Source organism: Sipha flava, unplaced genomic scaffold (assembly GCF_003268045.1).
Source record: "Sipha flava isolate LNK unplaced genomic scaffold, YSA_version1 107_pilon_pilon, whole genome shotgun sequence".
Taxonomy (NCBI): Eukaryota; Metazoa; Arthropoda; class Insecta; order Hemiptera; family Aphididae; genus Sipha; species Sipha flava.
Window position 1 is genome coordinate 381384 of NW_020271724.1, and position 17321 is coordinate 398704.

General features: G+C 28.0%; 1 protein-coding gene across 2 annotated transcripts in view; it reads right to left on the bottom strand.

Annotated features, from left to right (window-relative positions):
• Window positions 1-561: 561 nt before the first annotated feature.
• Window positions 562-17321, bottom strand: part of LOC112686015 (adhesion G protein-coupled receptor E2-like) — a 170363-nt gene continuing 153603 nt past the window's right edge. For both annotated transcript variants that reach the window (XM_025558117.1, XM_025558124.1), the window contains exons 2-4: window positions 6903-7008; window positions 3135-3412; window positions 562-2380 (exon numbers count right to left, since the gene is read on the bottom strand). In XM_025558117.1, the coding sequence (XP_025413902.1) occupies window positions 1888-2380; window positions 3135-3412; window positions 6903-7008 (877 nt within the window). In that variant the 3' untranslated portion in view covers window positions 562-1887. The remainder of the gene's footprint in view (window positions 2381-3134; window positions 3413-6902; window positions 7009-17321) is intronic.

The following is a 17321-nucleotide window of genomic DNA, read 5'->3' on the forward strand; positions in this document are numbered from 1 at the left end:
AGAATATAATTAACAATGATCGGAATTATTTAGCCAAGTTAATCAGTGATTACGGCATATATATAAATATATATATTAAATAATATACTAATATTTCAAGTAAAAATGTATATAAATTGTTAAACAAAAATTAAAAGTCTCCCCGTACATTTTATTCACGCACCGCTACTGTTTAAGATTTATTATTATTAATATATATCTGTTTTAGTGGTCTATGATACATATTAAACTGAATACAATCCACTAAAATATAGAATATAACACATACGGGTAATTCATCTAATACATTAGACGTGATGTTGACATTATCCGTCTAAAATATTCACCAGCTTTGCACTGTGATATGTGATTTATTATGGATATTTGTGAAGAGTATGATGCTTGTTATTTGAAAACAATGAAAAAAAAAAAGTAAAACATTATGGGGCATGCAGAGGTATAGAATTAACTAGGTCTTTAAATTCGGTGGAATGGAGATGCTGATTTTTTTTGTTGAGGTTATGATTTAATAATAAACCATTTTTGTATTCATAAATATTGTTTGAAATAATAATAGTAAAAATGTGTGATAATATTTTTTTTCTTCGATAAAATGTGTTTTCTGTCAGAATTATTTTGTAATATAAAAGAAAAATACGTGTTTATTAACTGTTTATATACTATGAATGAGTACATATTTTTAAACAAGTAAATAGTTTTTTTTTAATGAGTTGGGAAAATATCAGAGTGGTCAATGATTTTCAAGTCTTTTTTCTAATTGTTAAGACTTTGTACGAATCCATGTTAACGATAAATTTGGACTAGTGACTACGCTTGATATGACATATATGTATATATGTTGTAATTTTTACAACTCGGCATTACGGTATTATGATAAATTCTTAGCCGGATGAAGTCTAGTCGCGAAAGTGAAAGAGAGAATTAATATTACAATATACCGATTGTCGAGTACATGACGACTAGAAGGTCGTGTACCTCGGATAGTTTGATGTCGATGATTTTAGCCGATCAACGCATGATTTTCTTCTGTTAAAACCAAACTTTGCCTCTAGTTACGACGATTGGAGCTTATTATTATAAACATTATTTAAAATAGTGTACGATACATTAAAAATTTAAATATACTTTTAATTGAATAAAAATAATAAGGTGATTCATGTTCAGTAAATTGAATACAACTTTATTCTAGTAATTCACTCGTTCATTTTTAGTTGTCAACCTCTCAATTGATTGATTAAAGCTATAATTGGTGTCTAACCTGTCTAAATTAGAAATCTTTACATTTCTATCATAATTGTTTTAACGTTCATATAACATAAAAAAAAAAAAAAAAAAAAATACACTGTGTTGTAGTGATTTATGATTTTTTTCAACTAGTGACTACGAACATCTGAGAACGGAGGTTGTTGTATTGAAGGAAAACCCATATTAGGCTATCGTAAATGCTGGTATACGAAAAAATGGCGGGAGAGTGACGTACTATGCAAAAAATCACACGCTATTGCTGTAAAGCGATCGACGACTAGGATGAGTGTAGAGACCAGTGATTACTATCGTAAGATCGTACGAGGGTGCACAACACAAGCTTGCGAATGAGATGCGTTCCCGGAAAGTGTGGGAGGGAAGAGGGGTCGTTCTAAGGGGTTGGTGACCGAGTGGCGGCCGTGGGAAGGTTCCATGCGGTATCATGGTGCTTAAAAAAAAAAGGATATAATGCACGCGGCCACAGATGTGGCCCGATCCGCTCGACCACCACTCGGCCACTGGGGGCTACCGCGGGTTATCCTCGTCGGACACGGTGTCCCGAACTCTTATTGTTGTTCATTTAAAATAATTTTAATTTTTGTTCTTCCGACGATTTTTTTTTTTCCCAAATACCGCCACTATCTAAACGGGCAGCGGAACGGGTTCCCACGTGAGGTTCTGCAAGTACGTCGTGTCGCTAATGTCGCTGTCGCGTTTGTCGAACAACGCGGTGGCGCTGCCGTTGCGCGGCCGCCGCCGCCGGCGCCGCGAGAACGATCTCGTGTAGATCTTCAGCACCTGGCAGTTGCACGTGACGGCCAACGCGACTAGTATGCCTTGCAGCGAGTGGCCCACGTTGTACGCGATCCACGCGACTGGGTCGGACGAGGGCGACCCGTTTCTGGCCACGCACCCGAACACGTTGACCGCGAACAGTAGCGTGGCGATCTTCACGTACAGGTGCAGCTGTAGCGTGCGCTTCCGGTGCATCTTCAGCCGGGTTTTCTTGTCCACCTGCAGGCCGACTGTTGCCCGGGCGGTCAGCCAGCTACGAATCAGCGAGTCGGCTATTGCGGCGAAGCAGCACAGCGCGGGCACCGCGAACGTCACGTTGTAGATGGTCTTCTCGAAGAACCTGAAACATGAGCACGCGCGTTCGGTTAGCCGATCCTCGTCAGGGGCGTATTTTAGGGGAGGGGACCGAAGGGGCGATCGCCACCTACACATTAATCTTCATCTAAGGAATCGATTATATGTGTCGCACAAATTTCAAATTTTTTTAATGTGGATAATTTTATAACGAAATCAAATAACGCGTGGCTGTGAATACTGAATTGGGTTTTTTGTCGGGTCCATACTTAGTGAAAAATAAAATAAAAAATAAGCGTAACTTTCAAGACACAGACAGGTGTTAAAAAAGAATTACACAAAAGTCGATTCTAAGTGGATTCGGCATTAGATTAAAAAAAAAAAAAACCACAAATATTAAGGATTCACCAGATTTAAATATTATCGAAAATTTTACTTCTCAATTTTGAGTCTGAATTAGAGAAAAAAAATTTAAGTTTCCCCCCTCCCACCTCCAGAAGTAAATCTAAATACGCCTCTGTTTCACGTGGGATCCGAGAACCTTTTCACAACAAGGGGCCCGGAAATTTCCCCATGTCTTATCCACTCGGTGTTCACACTTCCTGCCCCATTCGGTTTTTTTTTCACACCAGTAAAAGCAACAGATTTATTCACACGTACGTGCAACCACACGGGTGTGACCACGGTAAAGTAAAACTAGCAATGATTTTTCTACGCTAAACGATTTCGGCCGTTTCAATACCGACAAGAAATACAGGGCGTGCGAACGTAGGTACATTGCGCGTGTATTCAATACTGACCAACAGTTGTACGGGTTAAGATTGTTCACGGCCTGATGGTTCACGGTCACTCGCATCACGCTGGCCGATATCACCGACAATGACGGCACGCCCCAAGCGAACACACTGTACTTGACGAATCTCGATATAAGCACGTTCACTGGTTCCGGTCGGGGGTTGAGATTCACGTTGTTTCGGAACGTGATTAGCATATCGTACGTCATCACGCACAACCAACTGATGACGGCCAAACGAAGGTAGTGTATTCCAAACGCCAGGCATAAACAAAGATTATCCTCCTGTAAATATCGATCACTACTTTTAATGATAAACATATTTTTTGAAAGAAATGCCTTTAAAAATCTTATGCGGATTGGGCTGTAATAAAATCAACTTTTTTCTAAAAGTCGATGAGTAAACTGCGGCAAGAAAAAATTTAACATTATACATTCTACGACAAAAACGATAAGATACACTATACAAGCTGTGACTATTTTATTTACCTATGATATTATATACTATATAATATGTAATATGTACCTATGTGTACTTATGTACGCATATCGATAAATTTATGTTATATTGTCACTTCAGTGCATAGGTACACATAGGTACTTATTACATACCATATAGTGTATAATATCGTAGGTATATAACATGAAGCAGCTTGTATAATGTATATTATTGGTTTTGTCGTAGATTGTAAAATCTTAACATTTTTTTTGCCTCAGTTTACATATCGACTTTTTAAAAAAGATTAATTTTACCGCGGTTTAGCCGACTACACATTCCGGATACCTACATTGTGTTATATTTCGATTGTTGGCATATTTTTATGTGATTAATTGATATATATTCAAATAAACGCGCGTGCTTTAGTTTATTAAAATAATATAATGTTCGACTGACATCCATTTAATTTTAAAGATAATGTTTTAAAATACTCGTTCAAGTTATTGATGATTTAAATTAAGTTAACTAATTTCTAAATAATTTAAGCGATTTAAATTCCAAGCATTTATTTAGTTTGCTTCTTTTACTTAAGTCTTAAGAAAGTGTGATAAAGTAAAACGGATATTAAAATTGCACCAAAATGTAAACCTGACGTAGGATTGCAGTGTATATATAAAGTATTACGAGAGCCGTTGCGTGCACTGAATTTCAAATAATTGTAGGAATTTATAACTGGTACCGACTATCCATCAAATATGTGCTTTTGAATGTGACAGTGCAAAGCTTCCATACTTTTGGGGCGAAAATGTTGTACTGCCATCTTAAAAAAAATACACGATTTTAACTATTTATTATTACTATTTAGTATTACTATCATTTATAAGTTTAGTAGTAACCCTTAAGATGTCCATGACCCGAATAAATATTTCATAATAGAGAGGTAGAAACCGCTACTTAGCTACTCCTGAATGCTAGAATCCTCCTGGGTTGACTATTGAAATTCAATGAGATTTGAGGCTATAAAAATAACTTTGTAGCCGTGCATTATGCAAAATGGTCTCTCTCACGTAAAACGTATGTCAATGTTGCACTTATCACTCGATTCATGGTACCCAAATTATAAGCCCACAACCGAATATTTTTCTTACTTTATGTGTGTTCATATATTTAAGTCACTGGAATAATTAGAATTATCTACTTATTTATTTATTTTATATACAGTTTTAAAATAAAAATTAAACTTACTTAGAAATTAATTTAAAATTTTCGTAGATTTTTCTAGTTTTTCTACTTGTTTGGAGAAAATATATATAGAAAATTTAAAAATAAATAGCCAAATAATTTTTTATTTTAAATTTTTGAAGAAATAAAATGATTTATGTTACACGTTACTATAATATGTATAAGCCGTTTATAATAATCACACATTATATAAAGTTAACCATGTATTGTTATTAAAATAGTTTATTCCAAAATGTTTTGTTTGTTATAAACGTACATTTCGTGTTATCAATTGGCTATTGTTACATGATTATATGTTATTATTATTAAGACAAAAATTGGTACTTAAAAAATAAAATTCTAGAAATAATTGAGTAAAAAATTTGATTATTTTTAAACTTTGTTTTATTCTTAATTTGCTTAATAAAACTATTTTATGGTAACTATATTACTAAAAAATTAAATTACATTTGAAATTGATAAACATAACCTAAATATTTTTTGAATCCTTGTGAAGTTATTCGGGTAAAATCATGTCTTAGTATAATTAGTCTATCACTGACCAGCGGTTATCACTTAGTTAGGGTTTATTGCTATAGAAAATAATTATATGGTAAATTTTTTTGAAAAACCTTATTAAAAGCTAACTATTGTTTTTAACACATTTTTCAGTTAATCACAAAAAAATCTTAGATAATGTCTAAAATGTTAAAACTATTTGATGCGGATTAACTATTTAATAATTATATGAAATTCAAATTCATTAGGAATTATAATTTTGGATTTTTTATCCCGATAATTATTAATTTGTGGCATGTTTTAATCGGTTATATTTCTATAATTTAGATACTTTAGATACTTAGTTTGGGTGGATTTTAAAATTTTAATGTGATGATAAATTATCATTATTAGTTGAAAATATGTATAATAGTTGTTTCATTAACTTAAATTACGTATTCAAAGATAGTACGAATTAGAAATGTCAAGTTTGTGAACGAATAGTTCAAATTAACTATTCACTTTGGTGAACTATTCTGAACTGTTTCAATACCTGTAATCTAATAGTTTACAGATCAAAAAATTAATCGGTTGCGTTGTGTACTCTAAACTGTAATATATTTCGTGAACTTCATATTATGTCTTTATTATTTGTTATTAAGTCTATTCAATTTGTTGTTAAAAATCTCAAAACGGCTATTTGCAATGTTTGCATCATAGTAACTGTTCAAGAAAATAATTTTATCGGATATTACCATAAAATATAAAGAAATAAATAAGAATATATATATTAATTAACTAATCTGTAAACATAGTGTGCTTTTGATATGTTTCTACATTGAAAAGTATTTGATGTAATTATTGATAATAGATATTTTAATTGACTATTTGTAGGACCTACAAATACTAATAGTGATAAGAGAAATAGTTCAATTGTTTGTGAAATTAAATAGTATTAATCATTTAAACTAGTGAACTTGGTGAACTATATGAATTAAAGAATAGTCCATTTGAACTCTTAATTTTGATAAACGTGAACTAATGAACATTTCCTTAAATTGAACTGGACTTTCCATCTCTAGTACGAATCGTTATAGCCAATTAGATACATAAAGCGCCATCTAACTTTAATTTTTTGAACTTTTAAGTATTGCATTTTGTTATATACGAGTACTTAGGACAAATAGTTTTGTAGAACAAGTAAAATCATAAGGAAATATAGTATAAATATTTAACATATTTATAACAATTTTGTTGGAGTAAAATATCGATGGAGTTATTCATTTACATATGTTATTAAAAGTTTAAAGAAGATTAACTTTTTATAACTTAAAATTATTTTTTATCTTTTATGATTAAGATAGGCAGTTTTTAAGAATTTAAACGAAAACTTTATTATTTGTTTAGTTAATTTTTAACTCTGAAAATAACAATATAATATTTTATGGATATTTTGATGGAGGTAGATTTATATGATTAATTATACTTGATAGAAATAACAAAATCATGGATATGTTAATATGTTAAATGGAAACATATACTATCATTGATCTTAAATACATGGAAATAAACAATACAATTTCAAAATTAATTACGAATTAAATAACGAAATATTACCTGAACTCCGCCGACACCAACTACATAAAATAACTGCGTCAAAAACATATTTGCCAACATGTACATTAAAGCTGTGCCAGACATGGTCCTGAGGTCGGAGAACAAACTGAAACAACAAACACATCCAATTTATTCTTAATACAGTAATACAATAAGTGTTATCGGTCTTGATTTAAAAACGTAAAATATAATAAGTACATCCTACATAATCTATATATGATGATTTTAACAGTTTTACATCTCTCGAGAAAACCTTTATGTTTAGGGAGCCATATAGTTCTATCACGAATGCATAATAATGCATAGAAATGAGTTGTGAAAGGGTAATAAAGTGCCATTTGTCAAAGTGACAGTTTTGTGTTGACAGAGATATTCTCTACGGCTATACGTCGCAGTCGTCATCATTATTGCCAAGTCCTTGCTAAGACTACGTTTCGTATTCTCCGTTTTACTAAGGTTTCATCTTACTCTACCACCTATCATTTAACTTGGACTTCGGCATTTTTTTCATGTCACAGTAATGATAATACTTTTTGAGTTTTATTGTTTAGATTATGACATCCATTTATTGAATTTGTAAGATTTCAGCGCAGATATGAGCGTATATATCAATTTTTCGATGGTAGAATTCAAGAATGAAAACTTATTTTATTTCAAGAAACGGAAAACGAAGAGTGGAGTGTTTAAAATATTATAATCACTATTATACAACTGCCTTTACAGTGTATGTATAATACATATTGTATATATACATATATATAATTTTATGGGGCATATAAATATGAGACGGAAATACATTTTTTGTTGCACTCGTATATTATTCCGATAACGCAGTTTTTAACTAAATTAATTTTAGCACAGCTGATTATAATAATAATTAAAATAACAATTAATCAAATTGTTGGTATCTTACAAAAAGAATCTATTTTCTTTCAGTTTAACTTCTGAATTTACGTTATTTCAGTTTTTGAACTTTTTTATCTATATTAATTTATTAATTTTAAACTTTTACATAAATTGTGTATTTATAATCATTTATATAGGGATTAAAAATCAATAAAAGATGAATTAAAATTTATTTGGGAATTTTAGTTTCCGAAAAAATGATTCAATATAGTTTGTTGTATTAGTTTCCTTAGTTCTTCGTTTTATGTTTGTTTAATGTTTAACTTATTTGTTACAAACTCGATTGCTAAATCATTTTGAATATTATGTTTATAACTTAATTTTAGCTTAGAAATAAAATGTGTTTATTTTAATAACGTGAAAAATTCTTTACTAGAAATAATACTGGTCAAATGTTGGCGTAGGGAATGTGGGACTCCCATCGTCCAATGCACTTACGGTGCATTGCAGTAAACATTCTCTTCTTACTTTAATTGGTTGGGAGGTCTATTAGGTCTTCCAGATGTAGGGGTTAATCGACGGACTGATGACCTGTCATGGGAAAAAGCTATTGTTATAAAACCAAACACCACAATATAGAAGGTCAAAAGAATAGCTATATTCTACATTTTTACGACCAATATTGACGTACGGATCTGAAACCTGGTCGGTGCCTAAGAGAGACGAGGAAAAAATTAACATTTTTGAAAGATAAGTACTACGTCAAAAGTATGGCCCTTTAATTGAGAACGGAGAATATAGTAAGATAATTTAACCAGAACATTTACCAAATGTTTGATGAACCCATTATTAGTTCGTATCTAAAAAGTAAAAGATAATGGACCATATTTGGAGGTCTTAATAGGTAGCAAAAATTGTGATTACTGGAAGACTAAATGAAAAAGACCCTGGAGTCGATCGATACAAAGATGGTTGGAAAGGGTGAAAACGAATCTCACAAAAATCTCTGAAGAAGAATTGAAGATAATGAAGATAAAAATAGGTGGATAGGAGTGGTTGAGACAGCGAAGGTCTTAAATGGACTGAAAAAGCTGAGGAAAAAAATAATAAAAAGTATTGGCCAAACTTTTCGGTGAGCAAGCGTATGATATATGAAATACTTAAGTCTAATTACTTAAGTGGTAAAAATATAATAGATATGTTGTATTAATTTTACAATTGTTAGTAAATTTTAAGTATTTAAAAAGTATATGAATATACGATATAAAAATTGTAACACTTAGAAAGTTAAAAATAATATTTCAAAATGTAATTATTATTTATTAGATATTAATACAAACATTCTCAAACATAATTTCTTACTCCTTTAAGACAGAGTCACATTAAATATTAAATTGTTTAGTAAAATTTACAAGTAAAGTTATTATTCTTGTTTATTTTTCTTCAAGATAAAATATTCATTGATTTTTTTTATGTAAATTCTCTCACTCTATTGCCAAAAACTAGAAGTTTTTTATTATTTATTTTTATTTTTAATTTTTAATTATATTTAAAATTATTTTTTATTTAACACTGTTAAAATTTTATTAACTGCAAAAAATAACCTCATTCTAGAAAATGTTAACATATTTCTGACCATGAAATCATATTTTTCAATTAAATAAACATGTTATTAAAATATTAATATTTGATGTTCAAGAACTGTTAAAAACATTTCATGTATTATTTTTATTTAATTATTATAATTTTTTTGTTTAGTTGTTGTTTGATATTACAATTTTTAGATGTGCTATCAAATTTTGTAATAATTAATCGAATAAATTATAAGTTCTATAATTTAAAAATAAACAAATAATTTAAAATAAGTGTTAGGTATTTATATTTTTAATTTATTTTTGCACAAGGTTAATAATTGTATGTATTGTATTAAAATTTGAAATTAGTGATAAGCAAAGCTTATTCAAAAACACTTAGGAGTGATATTTATTTTATTAATATTCATGTTTTTAAAACTTGAGTGTGGGTTTTTCAAACCTATTATATATTGGTTAGAATATTTTGTAATTATTAAACTTGCATTAATATTTTAAATTATGTTACCATAAGCTACGAATAAATTTTAAATATTTTGTGAAACAATAAATAATAACACGTTTCTATTTAGTCTGTTATAATATTTTAATACCAAGATTTTTTTTTCAATTTAAATGATGAATACGATTTTAGAATATTTTATAACCTAACTTATATTTAAACTAAAAATTTTAACGATTTAAAGGTAAATATTTTAGAAGATGACTAAGAATTAAAAAAAAGAAAGTTTTTTGATATTGTCAACCATATCCATTTTTCTATTGTTCAAATACCATTTGATATTGATCGTAGTAGAAACCGTGATATTATTTTTGCTGCCCAAAGGCGAGTGATTACGGAAATAAAAACTATTCACTAAGCTTAGAACTAAAACGATGTCACGCGTGAGACTATGATATCTAAATGTATAGGCGTATGTGAAATTAAGGACCAAGGGGTGCATATAATTATTAATTTGTATTCCAAATAATGTCGAAGAGTTATTATTAATTTGAATATAGAATACTGTATATAAATATATCGAAGTTGGTCTGATTGAAAATAAAATTCAAATATTTACAACTTTTATATTTTAAAACGTAAAATTTAATTTTATTGATCGCAATACGTCATGTACAATGCCAAACCATGTTTAAGTTCTTAAGATACAATTAATAAATTCCACTAAAATACAATAATTAAAATATATATTACATGGCCGTCTTTGCTAAGTAAGTAATCTTGAACGATATTTGTCTTATATAAATATATTACCTAGAAATAAAAAATAATGATGTGTATTAGCCTATTTTATTATTTAGATTTTATTAAATTTTATTATTGTATTAAAGAATATTGTTTCGCCAAGGGTACCAAGTTCTAGTAACCTGTTTATGTGATATTATGGGCTATATATTAAATTTTGGGTATAGTCGTATTGGAATGTACATTGATTGTTGCTATATTATTTACTAGCAAAGCATTACGTTATACATTTAAAAGAAACAATTTGGTTTAAGAAAGAATTTACAAAGTGGGTTTAATACTTTATCTTATGCATTTAAGTCGTAAATCTAATCACATATGGATGTTATAGAAAAAGTTATTGAAGTCTAGTATTTATTGTTTGATACGATTTATCCAAGGGATATTGCGAAAACCTACCTAAGGAAATATTTTAATTCTGTTCAAAATATGTACTTTGGACAATAGAATTCACAACTTACTTGAACTTTATGTATTTTCAATAATATAAAGTTGATTTCGAAGAAAAAGTAATCTGTTGACTGTATTAGAGTAGCTGTATAGTTTGAAGAGCACAAAGATGCCAGACAAAATGTTGTTTATAATTTCATTATTTTTTTTTTTTATATATTTTAACCTACCTACTTCCCTTAAGTACAATAATTCAGTTTTATACCTAATTATGTTTTGGTTTAATAATTGGTTTTTAATTTACATAATATATTTAATAATATTAAAATTAGGGAAACTAACTTTTCTACCATGTTTAAATTGAAACAGAAATTAATTAATTAATTGAAGGTTAATCATTTCTAAATGTTGAACGATTTTGACGACTTATTTCTTATAAAAAGTATGTGACTTCGTTATAAGTTAAAATAAATTCAAATTGAAGAATATCGTATAACAATACCTACTTAAAAGTTCGAATTGCTATTCACATTTTTTTTTTTAAGAGCAAATCCAATTACATTTCAAATGCAAATTACATACTTGTTTATTCATTTTAGTATCTCAAATCGCTGGATTTTAATAATTTTGTTAGTGCATTTAAAGTCAAGTATTTTAAATATTTGTGTTTCAAGGAGCCAAAAGCTTTCAATGCTTAGCCTTACTTAAATTTCATAAAATGTAAATTAATGTGTTTGGTCTGTGCGAAAAGACAGGGAATTAATATCTATTATTTGATATTTACCAAGTTACGGATAAAATCTGATAGATATGATGTAGTCTAGTGGTCTCAAACAAGTGGCCCGCTGTCCTTTCGATAAGGCCCGCAATGAATATTTATTTCTTCAACAATTTTTATTTTTTTTTTGTTTTGTAAAATATATTATATTTTGACAGTCTGGTACAAAATTAGAGATGTCAAATATCAAGTGCTGCTCGAAAATAAAAATAAATTATTATTATTATGATTATTAAAAAAAAAATTAATATACAGTATAATATCCAACTTTTTTTTATAATTGTAGTAAATAAAAGAAATACATTTTATCTTAATTTATTTAGTTCTTTTTAGATTTAATATTAAAACGAGTTAAAAAAAAGATGTTTTGCCCGCGAATCTTTGATGTAAATATTTTTAGCCCGTTGGTAATTTAAGTTTGAGACTACTGATGTAGGCTTTTGAAGCTGACATGCTTAGTTTATATGTATTGTACTCATGAAAATATATGATTATTAAAATATACTTATAAATGTTTAAAGTATTATTTTATTTACTTGTATGTTAGGTTAGTTCTTATTACGTCAAAATATTCAAATACCATTTGGCTGTAACTGATTTACATTTAAAAAAGTTGGTTGAAAATTCTTAGAACACGTACGTAAAAATTAATATCGCATCGTCTTTTAAATTTTGTTACCAATTTTGTTCTTTAAACTTTCCTATATTTTATATATAACAGAAAATAATAATTTTTATTATTATTACTATAAAAATTAAAAAAAAACATTTTTGAGATAGGTTTTACTGGTATCGGTTAATATTTTAAATTTAATCAAAACTATACAATGATGAAACTATTGTAACATATTTTGTTGTTATATTTCCAAATAAATATGTGTACAGTAATTTTTACACGCTTAAAGTAATGATTTTGAAATTTAATTTGCAATCTCAATGTTTAGTGTGGTTTTGAAACATAATATATTTACTATAAAACAATGTAATACAAAAAAGAATCTAATTACTGTAGCACGATAAATGTATTTTTAAATCCGCTTTGCAGATTACTGAGTGTATTATCCAAAACTACTGAAATAAACTATATATAAATGATTATATAAAAATTGTATAAATTAATCGATTATATTCAATGATTCTGTTAAAATATATTTCCATTTTTGTTTCAAGTAAGAAGAATGACGTGTTTTTATTATTTAAGTGTAAAAAATTCGTATTCCTTCGTTTTGTTTAGTAAATTATATTTTATGAAACGTTGGTAGTTTACCTGGACAGCATTATTTACAAATATTTTTGTTATCGAAGTGTAATATTTACTCACGTAGTTTGATTTTCTAAGAAAGCTCTTAAATCATAAGGGAAAAAGCTTATTAAACTGTGCAAAACACTAGCGGTTCGTTGTTATTATTGCTATTATAAAAAATAAAAATGTATGTATTATATATATATATATATATATATATTTAAATATGTAAATTACAATTCATACATTTGTCATATATGTCAATTAATAATAATGTTAAACAACCGAACAATGGAGCTATCGATATTTTTACTATACACGATTATTATTTTTAAAATGTAATTATGAGCGTGATTTTTCTTAATATAGGTTGTACGTCTCGATAAATTAAATTCCAAATTTTTTGTTTTATTAATTTTAATTTAAACGTATACAATTTATATTTTACAATGTTTTAATATGATGAGTTTGAGTTACGATATTACTTATTTATTAAGTAAGACATTTTATTTTTGGATTGAAATGAATCATTAACGCTTTCAAATTTAAACAAATAATGCAATACTAACAATCAAAGTCACTTAATTTTATATTAAAAATTATGAAACACCAATGAATTGTAGACATAACAAAGTTTATACACAGTCTTACGACAAACGTAGAAAGTAAAAAATTATCGTTTTTCTTTATTCATTCTAAACCAGTATAAACTAATAAAAAATATACACATTCAGAAAAGGTATAAAGCAATATTTTTTTGTAAATTAAAATTGTAACGTATAAGTTATAAAATGTATTTAAAAAATGAAATACCATATAGCATTATAGTATTAATTGTAAACATAGATTATTTAGTAACAGTTTATTGGATGTTTAGAAGTATAATATTATTATGGTTAAAAGCCATATATTGCATAAATAATTATTAATCTTTTGGTAAGTTAATTTAGTTGACAATAATATTTTTCTGTTAAATTTTGGAATCTAGATATAAGAGCTCTATTTTATAGATAATTCTTTATAAAAGTATAGACCATTGAACATTTTTTATTTAACGAGCTGCGAATGTTAATTTTCACATGATAATATATAAATTAAATGCAACTTTTCAAATGGCCTATAATTATTAAAAATTGTTATTTACCTTTAAGAACGCGAAGGAACTCAAAAAGAAATTTAATTTTGTAAAAGCTATATACTTCTCGTAACGATTATTTATTTAAGTTAGTTCAGTTGTAGAGAAATTGTACTTATAATGAATCGCCGTTTCATGTGTAACAATTTTATGTGAAAGCTCTAAAATCTGAAGTTATTGCTGTGTCAATAATTACCAGCATTTCACTGTTTTCCACCATATAACCAAGAATTCATTTTGTACGACACAGTCTTATAATGTAATATTTGTCACTCGTGTCTTTGTGGGTATATTTTAAATGTTTGAATTATTATTTGTTTACAAGAAAAACGTAGCAGAGTTGTAGAGAGTATATTTAGTAACAATATTTATGTATTAAATGTTTGGTTTTTGATAATTCTTTGAATATAGTATTATCATATATCACCAAAAAAATATTATATAAAATGTTAATCTCATTTTTAAAAAAATTTACTTTATATATTAACGTTGAAAAAATGAATTCATCTTTAAAATGCATCTTTAAAGTATTCAATCGTCTGCTCTTAAATTAACATTTATATTGGCAGTCGACAATCTGTCGCAATCAATATGATTTCATTATTAACTTTTTTCATTTATATATATATATATATATATATTTAAAAACTCGACATTTTTTGATCACTTAAAAATAAAAAATCTATTTCAAAGGTAATTCAAAAACTTAAAAGCAGTTTCTCCATTTTAACGCCTATTTAGGTCGTTAAATTGTAATTCCAACCATCAAAGTTAGTGAACTGATACACAGAGGAATGTTTACACTTGACTAAAATTCTAGAATTTAAATCGAGAGGTATTTTTTACAATTTATTTTATTAGTTATATTTAATTTATGTATAAACAATTAGGGTACTGGTAAAATAAGTTTAAAAGGATACGATTTTCGTTTAACAACAAGAAAATTTCCTAATAAAATGAAAAAGTTATTCGATATTATTTATAACATATTATCATAGTAGAAGAATATTTCTTCTTGATTGTTTTCTATCATCAAAATTATTTTTGATGATAGAACCTGAACAAAAATCTTGTTATACTTGTTTCTCTTTATTTAAAACAGATTATTTAATTTAATTTTTTTTTTTAAATGTTTTCTCATAACAGCGCATATACTTTATTACGTTGAAATCCTCGGAAACGAGACAGCAGACATCTACGCTAAAAAACCCATGAACTCTCCTGATGCCATTTCAATCAAAATTTACTCTCTGAGTGACATCAAGGGAGCCATACAATCTCTGAAACTGCAATAGTGGTAACACTGTTAGTCGTTGTCACAAACTTAACTTAACGAAATTAAACTTTCTATCAATCCTTGGCCAACATTCCTCACTAAAAGAGCTGCATGTCCCCAGCCCTCCCTACCTCGGACTTTCGAGTTCAAATTTTTACAGTCGCTTGTGCTTCGTTTGTGCTTTTATTCCCGTCGTTTGTGCTTGACCTGTTTCCGAGTTATCGAACTTTCAAGGTGGGGGGGGGGGGGGGGACATATTCAGCCCCCCCACTACCTTAGACTTTCGAGTTCAAATTTTTACAGTCGTTTATATTTCGTTTGTGCTTGTTTGTGCTTTTATTTCCGTCGTTTGTGCTTAACTCGTTTCTGAGATGTTAAACATTGAAGGAGGGAGGGGCCTAAGGACATGCTTAATAAATTAAAAATATATTTAAACAAACTTTTAGTGTATATTGTATTATTAACACATTTTATAAAGTAAATTAAGTATATGTAAGTAACCAATTTTTTATTTATTATTGACCTGTTCGTTTATTCGGCTACTCTTAAACTGCTGTACTTTCGGCATTACACAATGTAACATAATATACGCGTACAACGTTTTACGTATGAATTGACGTTGTGTGGTTGCGAGACGCAAAAACAACGACGGATAATGATCGACTGAAGTGAAAACTTAACAAATAATCTATTATTCTATATCTAATATTATCTTTATCGATATCCGGTTGATATCCAGCAGGTTATACGGTCGGGTTATAGTATTATTTATATTTAAAAAAAAATTATAACGAGATACAAGAGGTAGTTTACAGATAGTATATAATTGGAAGTATTAAGTCCTCTAAATACATTTTTTTTTCGATCGGTTGAAATATGTATCTATAGTTTTTAATTTTAAATTTGAAAAATTTGTCAAAGTATGTAAAATAAGAATAACAATTTTATAATATGCACTCTCCTGCAAAATCTATCAAACATGCAAAAAAAAAATAAATATATATTTATATATATATATGTAATATATGCAATATATTACTTTCAAATTTTAGATCTGATATCATGGCACCGAGGAACGAATTTATTTTGCACTTGCTATATTTAAAAATAATATAAAAAGTATGTATATTTATCTCTAAATAGTCAGACATGTTATAATGATTGTTAAGATCCATGGAAAATAGTAACATAATAAGTACCTATACTGGTGTACAATATACTTTTGCATTATATAGCATAAAATTAAAAAAAATACTTGGATTTGTATTCAAATACTTGGTGAGTATTCGTAAATTACATTTTATAATAGTATTTTAAAAGTATTTTTAATACTTTTTATTCGAATACTAGTATTAGTATCTTAATATTTTTTTAAAAGTATTGTTTACAAACCGTGTTTACGGTTAGATACGTAGGTATGTATAAGTTTCAATGCAAATTCGCAGTAGCCTATCAGATCTAAAATTCTGTGGCCGGATAAAACGGTAGCTTAAAAGTCTACCCAAATTTAAAAATGACAAAATAAAAAAGGTTTCATGCAATTTTAAAAACGTGTTATGATATTATTATAGAAGTTTTTTTCAAAATGAAAATTCATCAATAATGATTATATTTCTTCGGGGTTTTGGAGATAAGAGCTCTTATTGTTTTAAAATACACGTAAATATGTCGAATATTTAAATTTTTGTACGCAAATTAATTTAAAAAAAAAATATAAAGTGGGTCATTATAAAAAAAATCCCAAGTAAATCAGAATTTTCTGCTGAAGTTTGATCACGAATCTGGAAAAACGTGGAATAAAGGAACAGATCAATATGAAATAAAAAATTGGTTAATGGGGAGGCTAAGTTCTTAGGCCCCTCCCTTCTTCAATTTTTAACCTCGGAAACGGATTAAGCACAAACGACGAGAAT